This window comes from Anolis carolinensis, chromosome 2 (genome assembly GCF_035594765.1).
Source record: "Anolis carolinensis isolate JA03-04 chromosome 2, rAnoCar3.1.pri, whole genome shotgun sequence".
Classification (NCBI taxonomy): domain Eukaryota; kingdom Metazoa; phylum Chordata; class Lepidosauria; order Squamata; family Dactyloidae; genus Anolis; species Anolis carolinensis.
The window spans coordinates 232,340,983-232,358,631 of record NC_085842.1 but is presented as its reverse complement, the minus strand read 5'-3'; the positions used below and the strand labels follow the sequence as shown (position 1 = coordinate 232,358,631).

At 38.5% G+C, this 17,649-nt stretch overlaps 1 protein-coding gene across 2 annotated transcripts in view; it reads left to right on the top strand.

Moving 5' to 3' along the window:
* The window catches only part of focad (focadhesin), a 166,404-nt gene that overhangs the window by 33,926 nt on the left and 114,829 nt on the right, over positions 1 to 17,649 (top strand). For both annotated transcript variants that reach the window (XM_003216604.4, XM_062971878.1), the window contains exon 11: positions 2,394 to 2,651. In XM_003216604.4, the coding sequence (XP_003216652.2) occupies positions 2,394 to 2,651 (258 nt within the window). The remainder of the gene's footprint in view (positions 1 to 2,393; positions 2,652 to 17,649) is intronic.

Here is a 17,649-nt window from a genome sequence, read left to right as displayed (position 1 = left end):
CATATGTTCCCTACTTGGCTGCAGTAACCACTACTGTTCACAGTATGGTGACTAAGTGATTTGAGGCATTAACCAGAAATAAACTCATGGTTCATAAATGAATGAATTGTCCTTAGATTAAAAAATAGCCTATCTTGCAACACCTACTCTGGTTTTAAGAGCACACCTGGAATTTTAATAGTGTACACCAGGAAAGGGAATCATGAAGCACTAGTGGTGTTGTTCAATGGTACCTAGCAGCATTCTTAACAAGAGAATTTGATAGTGAGGATTGTGTTATTTCCCACCTGCTGTAGATTAAAGTCTAAATCATTTTGTTAATCCCAACTAAAGTAAAATTATTGAATTATCATGGTCTACATAAGAGTTAAGTTATCTTTCTACAATAACTTCAGTAGGTCTACACTGCTTCGGACTATTCAGAATCTAATATCAAATATGAATTGACAGATATGTACACATAGGAAATACAGGTATTTTACAGGTATATGTTCCAGAGAAGATTATAAACAAGCAGTTAGGAATAGATAGCAGCTGTGTACCACCTAGCTACTTTCACAGGTCTGTTTGGTTTAGCATTTTGCAAAACAGTAGTCATTAAGAGCATCTACCAAAAAGTGGGCAGTAGTCCATTGGTAGATTATGCCCTACCCTGAGATTCAAATATGATAGAACTTTCTTAATTTGGAAAATTTCAGATTGGAGAACAGTAACCCTGGTGGCCTTTATTTTAAAAATTGCAATCTGCTCAAGGTTGTATTTTGGGGGCTGGTGGAAAATGACTTACTGTGCTTTCTTTTGCTTGACTATTCAGATGTAGGCCCTATTATGCTTAATGGGGCTAGAACAATAATTTGACTTGTATGACTGGGCTCCTGCAAATATAGGTCCACTCTGCCCTGCTCACATAGTGGATAGCAGAATGAAAACAGTAGAAGACAGTAGGAGCCCTCTGGGAGTCATGAAGGGGGCACATTTGCCTCTAAGCTGTTCCATCAGTCAAAGTGGCAACTTTGCAGGTGGCTGGATCTTAATTTTCAGTGTGCCATAATTGAAAGCGATAAACAAGGGAGGAAAGCAGTTTTAAAATATTTGTCTACTTGAAATGGCTTTTTAAAAGGTCATTTAAAGTACAGGAACATTATACTTCCCATTATCCAAAATGAATTTACATTACATTGAGCAATATAATTAAAACGGGTGTGTGCCATTCTTTAGAACCACTCAGGCTGCTGCTACAAAAATGTCTTGGCAGATCTGAAACACAAAAGCCAGCTACATCTTTATACTGAGTCAGATCCTTGGTTTCTCCAACTCCATGCTGTCAGCACTGATTGGTTGCAACTCTCCAGATAGGAACCTTTCCCTACCTCCAGATATGAACCTTTCCCAACCCTACCTGGAAGTGCTGGAGGCTGAACCTAGCATATTTGGCATTCATTGCACATGTTGCACTCCTCTCAACTGCCATTGGTAGGCTTGAGAACTGTTCTTCCTCAGAGCTAGCTTGCCATGACTTCCTTCTCAGTAGCTCTTCTAAAAGGATATAGGAAGATGCTACTGGAAAACTGGTGGACACCACCCTTCAGCATATCCTTGCTTTGCCTGATCCCTAGCTATATATTCTCTTCTTTGCTTTCATTTTTCTTCTCTCACGTTCTCTTACCCTGAATCTGAACAAAATGCCACTTGGCTTGTTTGCCTGTCATATGTTCAGCTGTTGTACTTATCCTATTACTGGCCAATGACTTTTTGCTTTCCCAGGTAAAAGACAAGGCAGTCCTCCCACCACATTCCCCAGACAAAAGCCACGTAGACTGGCAGCAGAATTTTACTTTAAATACCTTACTAGTAAATGGGCAACAAGCTGGCTTAGGGTGAGAGTAGGAGAAGACTGTATATATGGTAGACAGAATTATGTCTTTCACATTGCCACTGCTCCTTGTCCTTCAGTATTTTGTTGCCTGAGCCAACTACCTCACTAGTAGTAGGGCTGCCCTGCTGATTCATATCTCAGTTGAGAGTTGCTTTTGCATAGTTTAGTTCCATGTGGTAAAGATAAGAACTGTAAATGTTGGGGGTAATTTTCAAAAAGGAAAAAGGATTTTAAAAGATAATTTAGGAGCAGAGTCATGCTTTAAAATGATCTCACTGTATGGTCCCACTTTAGGAAATGAAGCTATGTTTATCAACAGGAATGCCAGTAATGAACGTAGAAGGAGAAGTTTTCACAGCAAAGTTTTTTTTTGTTATTCTTTGATACTTTTGTTTGTTTTTGTTGTTATTCATACATGGTTTGGTTTTAGGGATGCATATTAGAAGTTGGTTGGCTAAAATGTTCTAATGGAGGGGTTGTCAATTTTCTAATATACTTTCCCCCCCATTTGTTTTAGGTCTGTTATGCCCACTTCTTCCCCATAACCAGTGTTTATGGTTCATTGCACACAACTTGGAAAATCCTTGGGCTTCTGAGAGAGAATTCTGCCACATCTGAGTGGTTATCTTCTGTGAGGTCAATGCTGCCCATTACAACCCAGGTCCCTGTCCACGTTTTCCTTCTGCTAGCCTACCTCTTGGTTCAAGAAAATGGAGATAACCTTTGTGGTGTGCTAGCTGCTGCTACAGAAATTGCCAAAGCAGATTCATCTCAGGTAAGAATAGCTTTGACCACTGGCTTATGAATTAAGTCTGCAGCCAATAGCTTACCAACTGGGTTTTAATCAGTCTGTGATTCTTTATAGCTTTTTGTGTGTGCATATCTCATCTCCGTCAGTTCTCTCTCCCAGATTTCTCTTCTCCAGGTCCTTTCTTCTGTCCTTTCCTTTCTTCATTGCACAGCCATTTGGAGGAATACATCATTTGTGCTTTCCCAGAGGGCTCACTTTCTGTTAATTTGTGTTCTTTGTCTGGGACCAATCCATCCAGAGTACAGAGTGTGAGGCAAGCAAAATATCAATACAGTGTTCCCTCACTTTTCGCTCCCTCGCTGTTTCGTGGGTTTTCAATGAATATGTATGTACAAATTTATTACGGTGTTTTTGCTGTTTCGCGGTTTTTGCGGTGTGCAAAGGGTTTTGGAAGTGGGGAAAGGGAGAAATGCAGGGAGAGGGGGGAGAGTAGGGAAGGGTTGGAAATAAAAAAGGGTTGTTTAGCTTCCATTCTTCTTCTCTGCCAGTGTACTGTATATTGTAACTGCTAAAATAAGGTACAGACTGCTTTGTAGTAAGTGGTCTGTGGTTTGCTCTCCTGCACACACAGAATAAATATAGTGTCCCTACTTTGCGGATTTTCATTTATTGCGGGTGGTCCTGGAATGTAACCCCCACGATAAGTGAGGGAACACTGTACTCAGTTTCCTGGCTTTCGCCACTGCTTACATTCTCAAAGAAGGGAGGTGAAAATGTAGCATCAGCAGTGCCAGCAATTAGTCTGAAGAGATGCGCTGTAAAAGGCATGGGTAAACTTCAGCTCTCCAAGTGTTTTGGACTTAAATTCCCAGAAATCCCAGTTAGCTTACCAGCTGTTAGGAATTGTGGGAATTGAAGCCCAAAACACCAGGAGGGCCAAGGTTTGCCCATGTCTGCCTTATAATATTAAACCCTGAAACTGTCCCTGTTCCTTTTTCATTCTGCTAGATGGCTCACACTTCTAATTCTTCTGGCTTTTATTCAGGAATTGTAAGAACGATGTTTATTCTCGCATTGAAATTATGGGAACTGTTGTTGTATCACTGGCATAAGTATTTAACAGTAAAATATGAAATAAATTTCTCTTGCACCTCTAGGTGTTGATCTCTCCTTGGATTGGTTTTTAGGAGAGCTGGGTTCAACAGGGTAATATGCTACTTTGGAGTGTGGTTGAGTCTTCTTCTTCGGAGGTTTTTAAACAGAGGCTAGATGGCCATTTTTCAAGAGTGTTTTGATTGTATGTTCCTTCTTGGCAAGGAGTTGGACTGGATGGCCCTTAGGGTCTCTTCTAACACTATGATTCTATGAAAAATAGGGAGAGAGAATGTTGGAAAGAGTTATGGGAGAACGGTGGTGCTTAAGCCTGGTGCATGTTGTTGAACCCTAACTAACTTTCATCAGACTCAGATGACACAGACAATGATCAAGAATTATGTGAAATATAGTTCAAAACATTCTGGAGAAACCACAGTGTCCCCCGGTTCTGTCTTCAAAGAACCTGGATTTCTTTTCACCATTCATTCATTTGGTGGGCAACCTGTACCTTCCTTCCTGGATTGAAGAGTGCTGGCAATGAGACACTGACAGTCAGCTGTAGCTTTTGGCAGCTTTCAGATGTGGTTTAGAAATGGACCACTGGGCATGTGGCCTTCCAGAAAAGCCTGACAACATCTGAAAGGCTCAAAGTTGGATAACTATGCCCTTCATTGAGAAATCCTTGTTTCTTTTTCCTAAACTGAGCCTTCGTTGTGCAGTTATCTGCTTCATTCATGCAATAATATGGGGTTAAATTATCTTCCAGTGTAGCTCTCCTTAATTTCCCTACCACTTATTCTGTTGTGTTTATTATCATGAAAAATATAACACATGGAAATGGTGTGCAGTGTCTTTTGATTGATGGATGTAGAAGCTGGCTAGACCAGGCATAGGCAAACTTTTTTGCCCTGGGGCCATATTGTAAGTCTGGCTGGGAGGGTTGGGCCAGGAGGGAGGGAGGGTCATCCTTAGGCTGTCCCCTCAGCATAAGGATGAGACCTGATATCAGTAGTTCTTGAATGGGCAACAACTTCACCATTGACTGTATTAAGTTAGAACTGATGACAGTTTTATGCTAAAAACATCTTGTCTAGTCCATTGTGTTTTACCTATAATTCATTTCACACAAACAACTACTTAAACCAGAGGTTCTCAATCTAGGGTCCCCAAATGTTTTTGGCCTACAACTCCCAGAAATCCCAGCCAGTTTATCAGCTGTTAGGATTTCTGGGAGTTGAAGGCCATAAACATATGGGGACCCCAGGTTCAGATCCACTGACTTAAACCATTTCTTTTCTTCTCCCATTCCTTTACTCTCTGTGGTGAGGAGTATCATTTCCATAGAGTAACATATGCATTGTGATTTTCTTGAAATTTTGTCTTTTAAAATGTGTCTTTTTTGGAGCACATTGGGATGTGATGAAGGAAGCATAGGTGGCCTCATGTGAGACCACATCATAATTAAGTTAATGGCCCATGGTTGCCTTCACAGAGACTCACGTATAACCAAGCTACAGTAGCAGAGACATGCATGCAATATGTGAGAGGACTATTGGCCTTTTTTGTGGAGTCTTCTATGTTAGGTAGAGGCCCCGGTGATACAGTGGGTTAAACCACTGAGCTGCCGAACCTGCAGACTGAAAGGTTACTGGTTCGAATCTGAGGAGTGGAATGAGCGCCCACTGTTAGCATCAGCTTCTGCCAACTTAGCAGTTTGAAAACATGCAAAATGTGAGTAAGTACCGCTCCAGTGGGAAGGTAACAGCGCTTCATGAAGTCATATGCCGTCCACATGACCTTGGAGGTGTCTACGGACAACGCCCGCTCTTCGGCTTAGAAATGGAGATGAGCACCAACCCCCAGAGTTGGACACGACTAGACTTCATATTAGGGGAAAACCTTTACCTTTACCCTCTATGTTAGGTAGGACTGAAATATCATCACTACTCTATTTCCCAAGTGTAACACGGAACTGGAATGAGTCCCGAAACTGAGCACGTAGGCAATATCTTTGGCTAAAGGATCTTCCAAGCCCCAGCACTGCTTTCAACCCAACCTATCCACAACCCTTGTCAAAATAGATAACATTTATAAGCATAACTATTATAGAATTTCAGAGTTGTGTGGACAAAGTCAAAGTGCACATGACCAATATGTAATGCGTAAGTGGTAATCCTTATCTGAAGAATGCAATTTTCCTGTTTCTTGGCAGGGGGTTGGACTGGATGACCCACGAGGTCTCTTCTAACTCTATGATTCTGTGATTCTAAGTCTATGTGGCTAGCACAGAATGTATCCAGAACCTGTGTATTCATTAAAAGGATGTTCTCATGGTCTGGCACTGAATGCAACCATAACTTCTGATTGTTTGTCCTGGGCATATAATATTGCAGTTACAACATTTATAGTATAGCACAAAAAACAAGTGCAGAAAACAATACAGGTCATGGTGAGATGCCAGCCATTGTCAAGATGGAATTTATTAGGCTCACTAAAACATAGCAGCACACTGCTGAATCTTAAATTCTAATTTCTCACCAGCATTGTATACTGGTGATATGCATTATTTAGTACCTGTTGTCCTATACAAAGAGAAAGGTGTTATATAAATTATATTAATTAAATAGAACATTTAAGCATTACATGTAGCCAGTCAAATACCTTTTGCAATGCTGAGAAGATGAGCAACAACAACAACACTTCCCTGTTTCCCCCGAAAATAAGACAGTGTTTTATATTAATTTTTGCTCCCAAAGATGTGCTAGGTCTTATTTTCAGGGGATGTCTTATTTTTTCATGAAGATGAATTCACATTTATTGTTGAGCAAAAAATGAGCATTTATTATATATTGTACTAGCTGTGCCTGGCCACGCGTTGCTGTGGCGAAGTATGGTGGTATGGGAAATAAAGTATTGAGGAATTGGTGGTAGTTAAGTAAAGGGTAAAGGTTTTCTCCTGACATTAAGTCCATTATAAATGGGTTATAAGGGCCTTGAGTCTACACTGCCATATAATCCAGTTAAAATCAGATAATCTGTATTTTATAGGCAGTGTGGAAGAGGTCTAAGTGAGGCCTAACTCTGCCTGTCCCCTGGGCTGAGTGGGTTGCTAGGAGACCAAGTGGGCGGAGCTTAGCCTTCTAACTGGCAGCAATTGGATAAAAATAATTATTCCTCTCCCTCTAATTAGGACATTATTTTTCTTTTCTTTATGTTGTATGAACGTAGAGGCATGGATGATGGGTTGTGCTGCCAAGTTTAGTGTTTCTGGGATGTGTAGTTTTGTTGTTTTGTCCTAGGCCGAAATTTCATTACCCTTTTATATATATAGAGTTGTCATCACAAACCAGCATAACCAGACAAACTGAATTCTATCAAGAATTTCTTGTTACTACCATTATTTCCATGTACAACCATCTATGGTACATGGGTCTTGTACTCAACGGAATAGCTATTTCTTTTTGTGCTCATCTCTAGGGGTAAAGAGGCGGGAAAGGCACACACGGGGCAAGTGAGGAGGCGAGAAAGGCGCGTGCCTTTTCCTCCTTCTGCTTCATGCTGCATACGCCTTCCTTGGCTGCAGTGGCTCCCTCCTCCTAGGTTTTACTTTCGGGGAATGTCTTATATTTGGCAATTCAGTAAAACCACTACTAGGTTTAAATATACATATAATATTGATGATATTATATTCTAATACAATATAATATTAATAATACAATATAATAATATTAATTATGTATTATATATTACATGTAATATTCCTAATAATATTACAATATATTGATATAGTACAATATAGTAATTTAATGCCAGTATTGTGCTATGCTAATAATATAAAATTTAATTTGTAAGCTGCTCTGAGTCCCCTTCGGGGTGAGAAGGGCGGGATATAAATGTATTGAATAAATAAATAAACAAATAAATAGGTCTTATTTTCAGGAGATGTCTTATTTTCAGGGAAACAGGGTAAAATGCTTTGCAATAATTTGCTGGTAACAGTAAAGTGACATTAAACATTGGGATTTTTGAAGACATTTTACAAAAAATTGTTGGATAATTTTTTATAATGGTTATTTATGTACCATGAAGTACGAAGAATTTTAGAGACTAGCAATAGTGTAATACGAGCTGAAATACTTTTTTGGAAATCCTACAGCTGATCACTGTATTTAATTTCCTCACTTCTTTTTGTTTTTAATAACATCCACTCAAAATGGAAAAAACCCCTTAAAGAATGAGAACTAAGGGATTTGTGCCATACAGTTTGCAGTTCTCTGTGGGAACAGCTGCCTGCAGATGGTTTGTTCATGAGGCTTTTATCGTATTAATTCAAAACAGATAAATGGAAACTACAAGAAATAGGGAACTTTGGAATTTCTTTTAACCTCAAATGTCTTGGTTTGTCTTTGTTTGAGGTCTTCTGTTGAAATCAAAAACAAATTTGCTTTCTAAGGTAGATAATAGGAGATGTAAGAACTGAAACTATCGAGAGTTTGGTGCCAGTGGCTGTCTGCTATAATTTTTTTCCATAGTCATGTATCATGATATGGGTTAAATCCCAGGTCATCCATAGTGGCTGCTCCTAAAATAAAATTTGGACCTATAAATCTAGGGCATTTGGCTTGTTGGGGGCATTTTATGTTTGAGTTTATTATTAGCAGACGGGTATGGGATTCTGTGAAGCTTTTCTTTTAGATCTTCACAAATGGGTCACAATACCTTTTAGAATTTTGGAATCCTTAGTAGCTGTTTGAGTTTAAAAATCATGATGGATTATGACCCGCTTTCTTTATTTGTGATCCACAAAGTGTTTACATGTTGACATCTGGAAGAAGCCTGAAGGCAGGCTTGCCATTTTGCAATAAAGTTAATAATCTGCATGTGAAATCTGCTGTTTTGATTTATTTTTTTAAAATAGCCAATTATTATCAATTGAGCACATATTGAAATAATGAAAAAAAAATCCCCAAACAAGTACAACTGAGTAACTTTGTAATAAGATGCTGTAATTAACATGCTTGGAATTAAACTATGATCATAGGGCTCAACTTTCAGGAAATAACCGTTTAAAACTGAATTTTATTAGCGATATCATTGCTTCCTTTTGGAAGAATATTGTATTAAAAAGACATTTTAAAAAGAAAGCATACAGTAGGACCTATCAAGATCATGAGACTTCTGGATTGTGCCATGATATTTTTCTGCCTGGAGTAGTGGACGGTGGCAATCACACACAAATGTTTAGTTACACAGAACTAAGTTATTTAAGAAGTAGAAAAACTCTCAAGTACCTCTCCCTATCTCTAGTGGTATATTCGTAACAGATTCAATTACTATTTGCTGTATTTTCATGATAGCCAAAATATGCTTCCCTTATTGCCTTGCACTGGATATCGTCATCTGTCAATTACTGCTTGAGATGTTTTTGAATCGTACAGAAGTGTCTTGGTAGGATTCCAGAGATATGCATATGTTATTACCATGATGTAGTAAGATGTATGTTTTCCATCCAAATATATTTTTAGATTTACAACAGATGGTGTCCATGTGAATTGGGGGTATCTCTGTGCATTTTGAAGCTGAAACAATATCCTTTAAAAAAAATCTCTAATTGATTCATGTTCCATCTGTAATGGGAGCTGTAGACTGTTACCTTTATGTTTTAGTAAAAGGTACAACTTGAAATGCTGTTCAACAAAGAATTCTAAAGCTCTGAGCCCTAGTGTTTTCTTATTAGTCAATGCAATAAAGCAATTATGGAACCGACAATATGGTGTCATTCTCAAAAAGCATACTCTTTTTAAAATCTTAATACAAGTTGTTACTTCTGTCTCAAGATGTTTATCTCATCAGTCTCCTGTCTCTTGCTACCAAAGTACCTTTGAACTTGTTATATCAGATTTCACAAAGATGTTTCATGTTGGTTCTTCAAGGAACATCATCAGTCCTTTATATTGCATGGTTGAAATTCTACATTACTTCAGCATAGTGTAAATATACACCACTATAGTTATGTTACACAACCCCTATATTGAATACCTTTATAGCATAATATATGTGATTAAATGGAGAAAGATCCATGGCTGACAATGCACAATTTTGTTCTGTAGTTTCAATGTGAAATGCGCATAGGTAATATACTTGCTACTCTGTTTTTTTTTGTTTTGTTTTTTTGCTGTGATGCTGCATTCATAGTAGTCCCAGATGTGCAACTCCACTTATTCCACCATCAAATATGACTACTCTCACTATCCAAAGAGAAGTAATTCTATATGTTTCGGGTACAATTTATTTTAGTAAATTTATCTTCGAGACCGCATCTCTTTCTATGAACCAACACGGCTTTAAGATCTACCGGGGAGGTCTTCCTTTAAGATCTACCGGGGAGGCACTCCTTTCGGTCACACCTCCTTCTCAAGTGCAATTTGTGGGGATGAGAGAGGGGGCCTTCTCGGTGGTGGACCCTCGGCTTTGGCATGTCCTCCCAAGGGGGAATCAGGCTAGCCCCCACCATCCAAACCTTCTGCACACAACTAAAGACCTGGCTCTTCTGACAAGCCTTCGATCATGTTTAGACTCTCTAATAATACATATGAGAACCTTTAGATTCTTAGATTACCACTTTATAATTCTGAGATTGAATGCTGCTGTTTTACCTACAGTACTGGGTACTGTGAATGTATGATGTTGTGTTTGACTGTTTATTGTCTGTTTTGTTTTGCACTTGTTGTATTTTGTATGTCACACTTTGAGTGTTCTGTGAGTTGCCCCGAGTCCTTCTGGGAGATGGTGGAGGGATATAAATAAAGTGTTTTTATTATTATATTATTATAATTCTGTGTGCTTGATGCCTACAGTTAGTGTGTATCATTATCAGATGCCAACATTCGTAGATTGTTATTAGCACAAACTGTTTAGCTAGTTCGTTTCAGCAAAGTTTTCACCCAGCACATTCCAGTGCTGGGTGGGGCCAAAAGCCAGAATGTGAGAGCAAAGTTTAAGAAATGACAAACAAGTGTGTGAAAGACAACTACAGTATTTTATCTTAAAACTCTTATTGCCAGTGTGTATGTCTTAGATAAGGCATGCCAGATTTTTGGAATGAGAAAAAGGGAACCTTTTCCCCCAAAGGGAATGGGATATGACAATCTGGGGAAACCCAGAGATCCAAACCGGAAGTTCAGATTTGGCTACAAGTTTCTAGGGGAAGGATATGTGGCCCTGTGTATGCTTTGCTAGTTTAAAATTTCCATCCTCTTTCTCTAAAGGGCAGAGCAATATAGAAAGTTTGTATCTATGTATATGGGCTTTCAAGTCCCCTCTTTGACTTTAGGCAATCCCGAGAAGTCCATATAGTTTTCTTAGACAAGGAATACTCTGAGGTGGTTTCCTCTGAAATATAGCTAACACTACCTGGAATTTGTTGGTGGTGTCCCATCTAAGTAGTCACCAGGATCCTGCTTAGCTTCCATGATCAGATGGGATCTAATGCCTTTAGGTTATTGTGTCAAATTTCTTCAAATTCAATTACCCACACACCTCTCCACCAGTTTCCTCTTCAAGGCACAACTTTAGTATGCCTTTTTGCCACCATAGTTCTGGGCTTCTCTGTTGAAGCATGTGGTCCTGCCACCAGGATACCTTATAAATGCTGTAAATTCCTCAGATGTTGCAGAAAATAAGTACCCTGCAGTTCTTCCTGTCTTGCCCTGGAAGGACTCCCTAATTTGTCTGCCTAGTCTGTTATATGGTATACATGGAATCTTGCCTGCATTAGTTGATAGGGGATGAGCGATGGGAACAGATGAAGGAGTAGGCAGAACGAGATGCATCTTCCTCCTTATCTGCAGCATAAGGCATGGAGCTCTCTAAATGTTACTGTTCTGCTACTCCCTTAAGGCTAGACTACAGTAGCCATGTTGGGAGTTAGTCCAGTTATGACCACCCTTTTCCTTAACATTATTATGTTTTAATGTTATTCTTGGCTCCCTTGCGTGCCAGACAAACTTATTTTCCTCCCCCCTGCTATTTCACAAACAATATTATATTTCTTATTATGGGAGTTGTTTAGAAGTAGAATAAAAAGTCTTGACAAAACATTTGCTTTTATTACTGCAGTTTCCCCCAAAAGGATAAATGTAGATTTCTCTCTCTTTCTATATCTCTATTAATTTCTTTTTAGATTTTTCAAAGTTATTTTGAAATAATCAACTGCTGTTCTTCATCACTACCAAATACTTAATCCCCCCTTTTCCACTGGAAAGAACAGTTAATTTATGTTGTCCACTTTAAATTATGGTCCACTTTAAACCTGGAACATATTCCAAACACCTTAATTTCTCTCCAAAAAAACCTTCATTGAGCCCAATGGATTTTGTGTCATTTTTACAAGATCATCCACATAAGCCCTCTATTTATGCTGTTCTCTTTTAACATTTACTCCAACAATTTTGTCATCTTGTCTGATTTCTCTCCAATGCTTGAAATAAGTAATTTCAAGAAATATTGTCAAATGCTTTCTCTGCCTCTAATTTTTTTTTAGAACAAACTTTTGCCATTATGATACTCCAAGTATTTGCTCATTTTCAAAACAATTCTTACATTACTCCTTAGTTATCTTTTTGGCAAAAATCCACTCTGATCCCCACAGATATTCTGAGAGATATGTTTCCTTAATCTACTTGCCAAAATAGTAGTAAATAACTTTTGGTCATTTTGGTCAATGAGATAGGTCTGTAAGTCTTTGTTAATATCTCATCTGTATCTTCTTTATTAATCATTATACTAGAGACGTTTCCCCATAAGTCTGGATTTCCTTTTCCTAATAATTGTTCACACACCCCCTTTAGTGGTTGAAGTGATTCATTTGCAAATTTCTGATAATATTTTGCAGATAGTCTATCTGGACTTGGGACTTTTATAATTATAATATTTTTAACTACAAGAAATGTATTGAACAGATGGATTGTTAGTTAAATTATCAAAACCACTTTGGAATTTGTGTTGGAAGGTGGATTTGAATCTATGGTTTGCTGTTAGTAAGTGTATCTGTTCTCCACAGTTAAGGTGACCGTATGTGGAACCAGTCATTTAGTTTTCCTTGCAAGATTTTTTGGGGAATGCCATTTTGCCATTGCTTTCCATTGAGGCTGAAGGAGTGTAACTTGCTCATGGTCATCCAGTTGCCTTCCACGGCTGAGTGGGGATTTGAACAATATAGACCAGTACTCAAATCAATATAGCACAAAGGCTCATTGTTTGAAAATATCTTTGGAATTTCCTGTAGACAGGGTCTTGACTAGAGATCTTGACATCTTTCCACCATGTCTCCTTTACCATCAGATGGGAGCACTCCCCCCCCCCCCCTCCAAGGTCTAACTGCCATTCTGGAACAGAATGAAGAAGGCGGGGCCAGGAAGACATCTTTCCACCATGTCTCCTGTATCAATTTAATGATATAATGATATATAATAATATTATACTATACTAATATTATAATACATTGTATATACATGTAATATTAATAATAATATTATGATGTAATACAATGTAATAATAATTATAATTCACTATTATAATTGCATATTTATATTACATGCAATATTACTAATAATATTGTGATATAGTTGTATAATATAATATATTGTATGTATATATACTTGTAAACCGCCCTGAGTTCCCTTCGGGGTGAGAAGGGCGGTATATAAATGTCGCAAATAATAATAATAATAATAATAATAATAATAATAATAATAATAATAATAATAATAGAGTTTTCTAATATCAAATTCTATGGAATGCAGCAAATTGCATATCCCAGGATTCTGTAGGATGAAACTATAACAGTTAAATGTGTTATGAATCTAATATTAAGTGTAAAGGGTGGCTTAGGTGAAAAAATATTTGAACTCAGAGTTAGCTGAGTTAGTCTGTTCCATGGCTGATCTGTTTAATGTGATGGATCTGTTTTTAGTATACCATATTAAGCAGGGTATGGAGGAATCATGCTGTGGAGCAAAATTGTGAAGTGCACAAAGCCCAAGAGTACATATAGCATTCTCTCAACTAAAATAAAACTACCGTGGAGCCAATATTCATTTGTTCTGTTCACAATAAGATTTTTATTACATTTGTTCTAGTAAGATGTATTTATTCCTTTTGTCGATACAAAAACAAAAACGCTATTGTGTGAATCCAGCCATGCTGCAAGAAGAAGAAAAAAATTAAATTGTTTGACTGAAAGCCTATTTGTGCATTGTAACATAAGATCTATTACCATTATTAGTGGATTATGTGTCTCTGGGGAATATTCAACTTTTTATGGATATCTCAACTACAGCAATAAAATATTTGGCTTGTAAATGACACCTTTCTGGGAAATTCATCTGAAGATATATTTCTTCTGTATTTTGGATTAAAAATTAAAGGCTGAGGATCAAGTAAAATGTGGTCTTATTTAGGGAGAATTTAGATACTTTCTTTTCAAAAAGGAAAACCAATAAAACTTAGTTTTGTTGGCCGAAAAGTGCCTTTAACAATAATGACCGTATTCGAAATCCACTGATCTTGAAACCAGGAAATGTTTGGTAAAATGAACATAATCTTATGAATGTATTTTTGGTGAATTTCTTGCTAAAAGGTTAAAAGGTGAAGATATAGAGTACACAGATTTCAAGACTGAGCAGAATGAAAAGATGTGCAGACTGCGGAGCAGGTGTAATCTGTAAATGTTCTTAAGGATCCAAGGTGTTGTAAAACATAAATTATTTTGATTATTTAGGTTTCCCCCCATCTTTATGTCCAGAGAAAAGACTGAGAACTTAATGGCAGGTTTTCTGTAATTGGACTAGTCTGTTAAGTCATTTCACTGCTGAAGTTTTTCACTTTTAATGGTTGGGCACCAGGGATGGGAAACCTGTAGTTCTCCAGACATTATTTTACTAGCATTTGGGTCATCATTTCTTGTTTTTGGGCAAACTAACTAGCATTAATGGAAGGTGACATTCAATAACATCCGGATAATTTCTTTCTAGGCCTGATGCACATGATGGCAAAGATGTTCATTAATAATTTGAATAATAGATTTCCTGTGCAGCTTTGCTTTTGGGGTGAATTTAATATACTGTTCTAGCCTTACAGAAAAGATGTTGCAGATGGTACATATCATTGTGAAATGTCCCGATAGACATCGGACAATATTGGCAGGCTTTGGCCAATGTTCTTTCTGGTAGGTCTCCAAGAACAAGGCTAAGACCCTTTATGGGCAAGAGCGACCCCCTTATGTCTTTCCCCAGGGAACATTGAACTTGTCTTCTGTATCCTCTTGCATTCTTTCAAATAATGTGAGAAACATATTTTTCCTTAACGGCCATGAAACATGATTAGAACAGCAAAAGCGCATATGAATAAATGATCTTGGAAGCTGCCCAGATAGCAGTCTCTAGACAGAGACAGAGAAATTTACCATGCTTCACCACTTCTGAGATGCTTTTATACCAGCATTATGATTATTGTGCTTTTGGTTTTCAACTTCAACCCAAGGTTTGTAGTTAATATTTTTAATAATGTGTTTACCCCTTTTCCCCTTTTGCAAAGGGTTCCATGAACATTCTTCTATAATTTTGACGATACAAAATTGGTTTCCCTAGCCCTGGTGATGTTGTGGCTGTTTTCCATTCGAGGAAATAACTTTGTGTGACTGTCTGTGGCTCTAGTACACTGAGCTACAGCTTGGAAATGTTACCTTTTGTCAGGACCCAGGCTGCAGAACACCAATAACCATGCGCAGAGACCAGAATCTATCTAATATCTTTATTAAGGAAATATATAAAGTCAATAAAAAGAAGTGTAGAATATAGTTCAGAAGTAGACCTTTCAGGAAAGGTCAAATATAGTCCAGGAAAATAATGTCCAATATGCAATATTAAAGTCCAAAGTTATAATCCAATAACCGAAACACACACTTTGCCAAGCAAAGTGTGGGGAAATGACAGGGTCCTTTAGTCCAATGGAACTTGACAAACAAGGCTGGAAGCAAACTAGATTCTTGACAAACAAGGCTTGATACGTGGCAACAAGAGGCAAGAAGCAAGGGCTAGGTCCGTGGCAAGGTCTGTGGAAACAAGGAAAGCTTGATGCTAGAACAAGGTCCATGAAACAAGGCTTGGAACTTGGTCCTGGAGGCAAGGAACTGGAGTAGCGTGGTCCACACACGATCTCACTCCACAAGGTGACGAATTGACTCCGCAAGGATTTCCTAGCGGGTAAACACCTATATAGGATCTTGTTTTCCCGCCAAGGAACACTTTCCCTAGGGAACAAGAAACGAAACCTATACTGTGTCCAGATGCATGACTCCTTAAGATTTCCCAAGGGAAACAGGCTTAATCAGCTAATTGTCTGGCAGCAATCCTGGTGCTTCTGCGATTCGCCTCCCTAGCGCCTCTATCTTGATTATAATAATCCCGGCGAGAAAATGGGGGAGATTTCTGCTCAAGGCTTGTTTGGCTGACTTCTTGTGGGCAAACATCTTGCAGGTGCGAGGGCTCCGTTTCTGGCTGAAACGGTAGGAAACCCAAGTTTTCCTCTTCATCTGCCACAATAGTACTAGGAACGGGACTACATGGCCCATGAGTCATCACACCTTTTTGGACAAAAACCTCCAGAATTCTCCAGCAAGTGTGATCATTTTATAAGCCAAAAATGGTGACATATCTAGTTTTTTTTTTTTTTTCGTGTCAGGAGCAACTTGAGTCGCTTCTGGAGTGAGAGAATTTGGCCGTCTGCAAGGACGTTGCCCAGGGGACGCCCGGATGTTTTTACCATCCTTGTGGGAGGCTTCTCTCATGTCCCCGCATAGAGCTGGAGCTGATAGAGGGAGCTCATCCGCGCTCTCCCCGGGTGGGATTCGAACCTGGCAGCTTTCAGGTCAGCAACTCAACCTTCAAGTCACAAGGCTTTAGTCCACTACACCATGGGGGCTCCACTGACATATCTAGTGCTTGGAACACACATTATCTAGTGCAGGGCTTCTTAAACTTTTTCCTCACATGACCCCTTTCCACCCAATAATTTTTTTGCGACCCAGATATATAGGTATATAAAACAGTTATAAAATCAAACATTTACTGATAATAAACCAGTATTTGCGGGCTGATTTTCTTTTTTATGAAATACAGCTGAAGAATTTTCTGCAGAGTCCACTGTAAACACTCCATGTTGTTGCTAACAGATTTGTGCAATTGTGATGTTCAGAAACCTTTTACTGTTGCCAAGTTTTTCATGATTCCAGCATTGAGCCAAGGGGACCTTACTTAGGGTCAGGACCCACAGTTGAAGAAGCAGTGCTCTGGTGGAGACAGGGTGTCGGGATTCCTGCAACTTAAAAAATGAGCAAAAGACATTCTGAATGGTTACATTTGCCCATCCTTATTAACCCACTTCCTGCCAGATAGGTTACTTATTTCTTTAGAGATCTCTTTTGACGTGGAATTGACAGAGAACTCAAATTGCAAATGCTTGAAAAGTTGGGATTATATGGCATTCTCACCTGAAGACTTGCAAAACAGCATTCCTGAATTTCAGCAACCTGTTGTGTCCAGAAGTTGTGTGTGTGTGTGTGTGTGTGTGTGTGTGTGTGTGTGTGTGTGAGCACAACAGTGATGGCAAGGAGAAAAACTGTCCTCCAAATTTTCAATATTTTTTTCAAACACACAGGGTTGATTCCAACCAAGAACAAACCATGCGAAAACAAGGTTTTCTGTCCCTCGGTATTTGAGTATTGTGGAATAATCTTTGATTCCGCACCCACAAACAGTCCTTTGGTATTTTTATGCCCTGCAATTTGGGGTTAGGAAATGATGTAGATTAAGACACTTAATGGGAGGGTTTTTTTTATTTGACTGGATGGGGATTAAATATTCTCAGT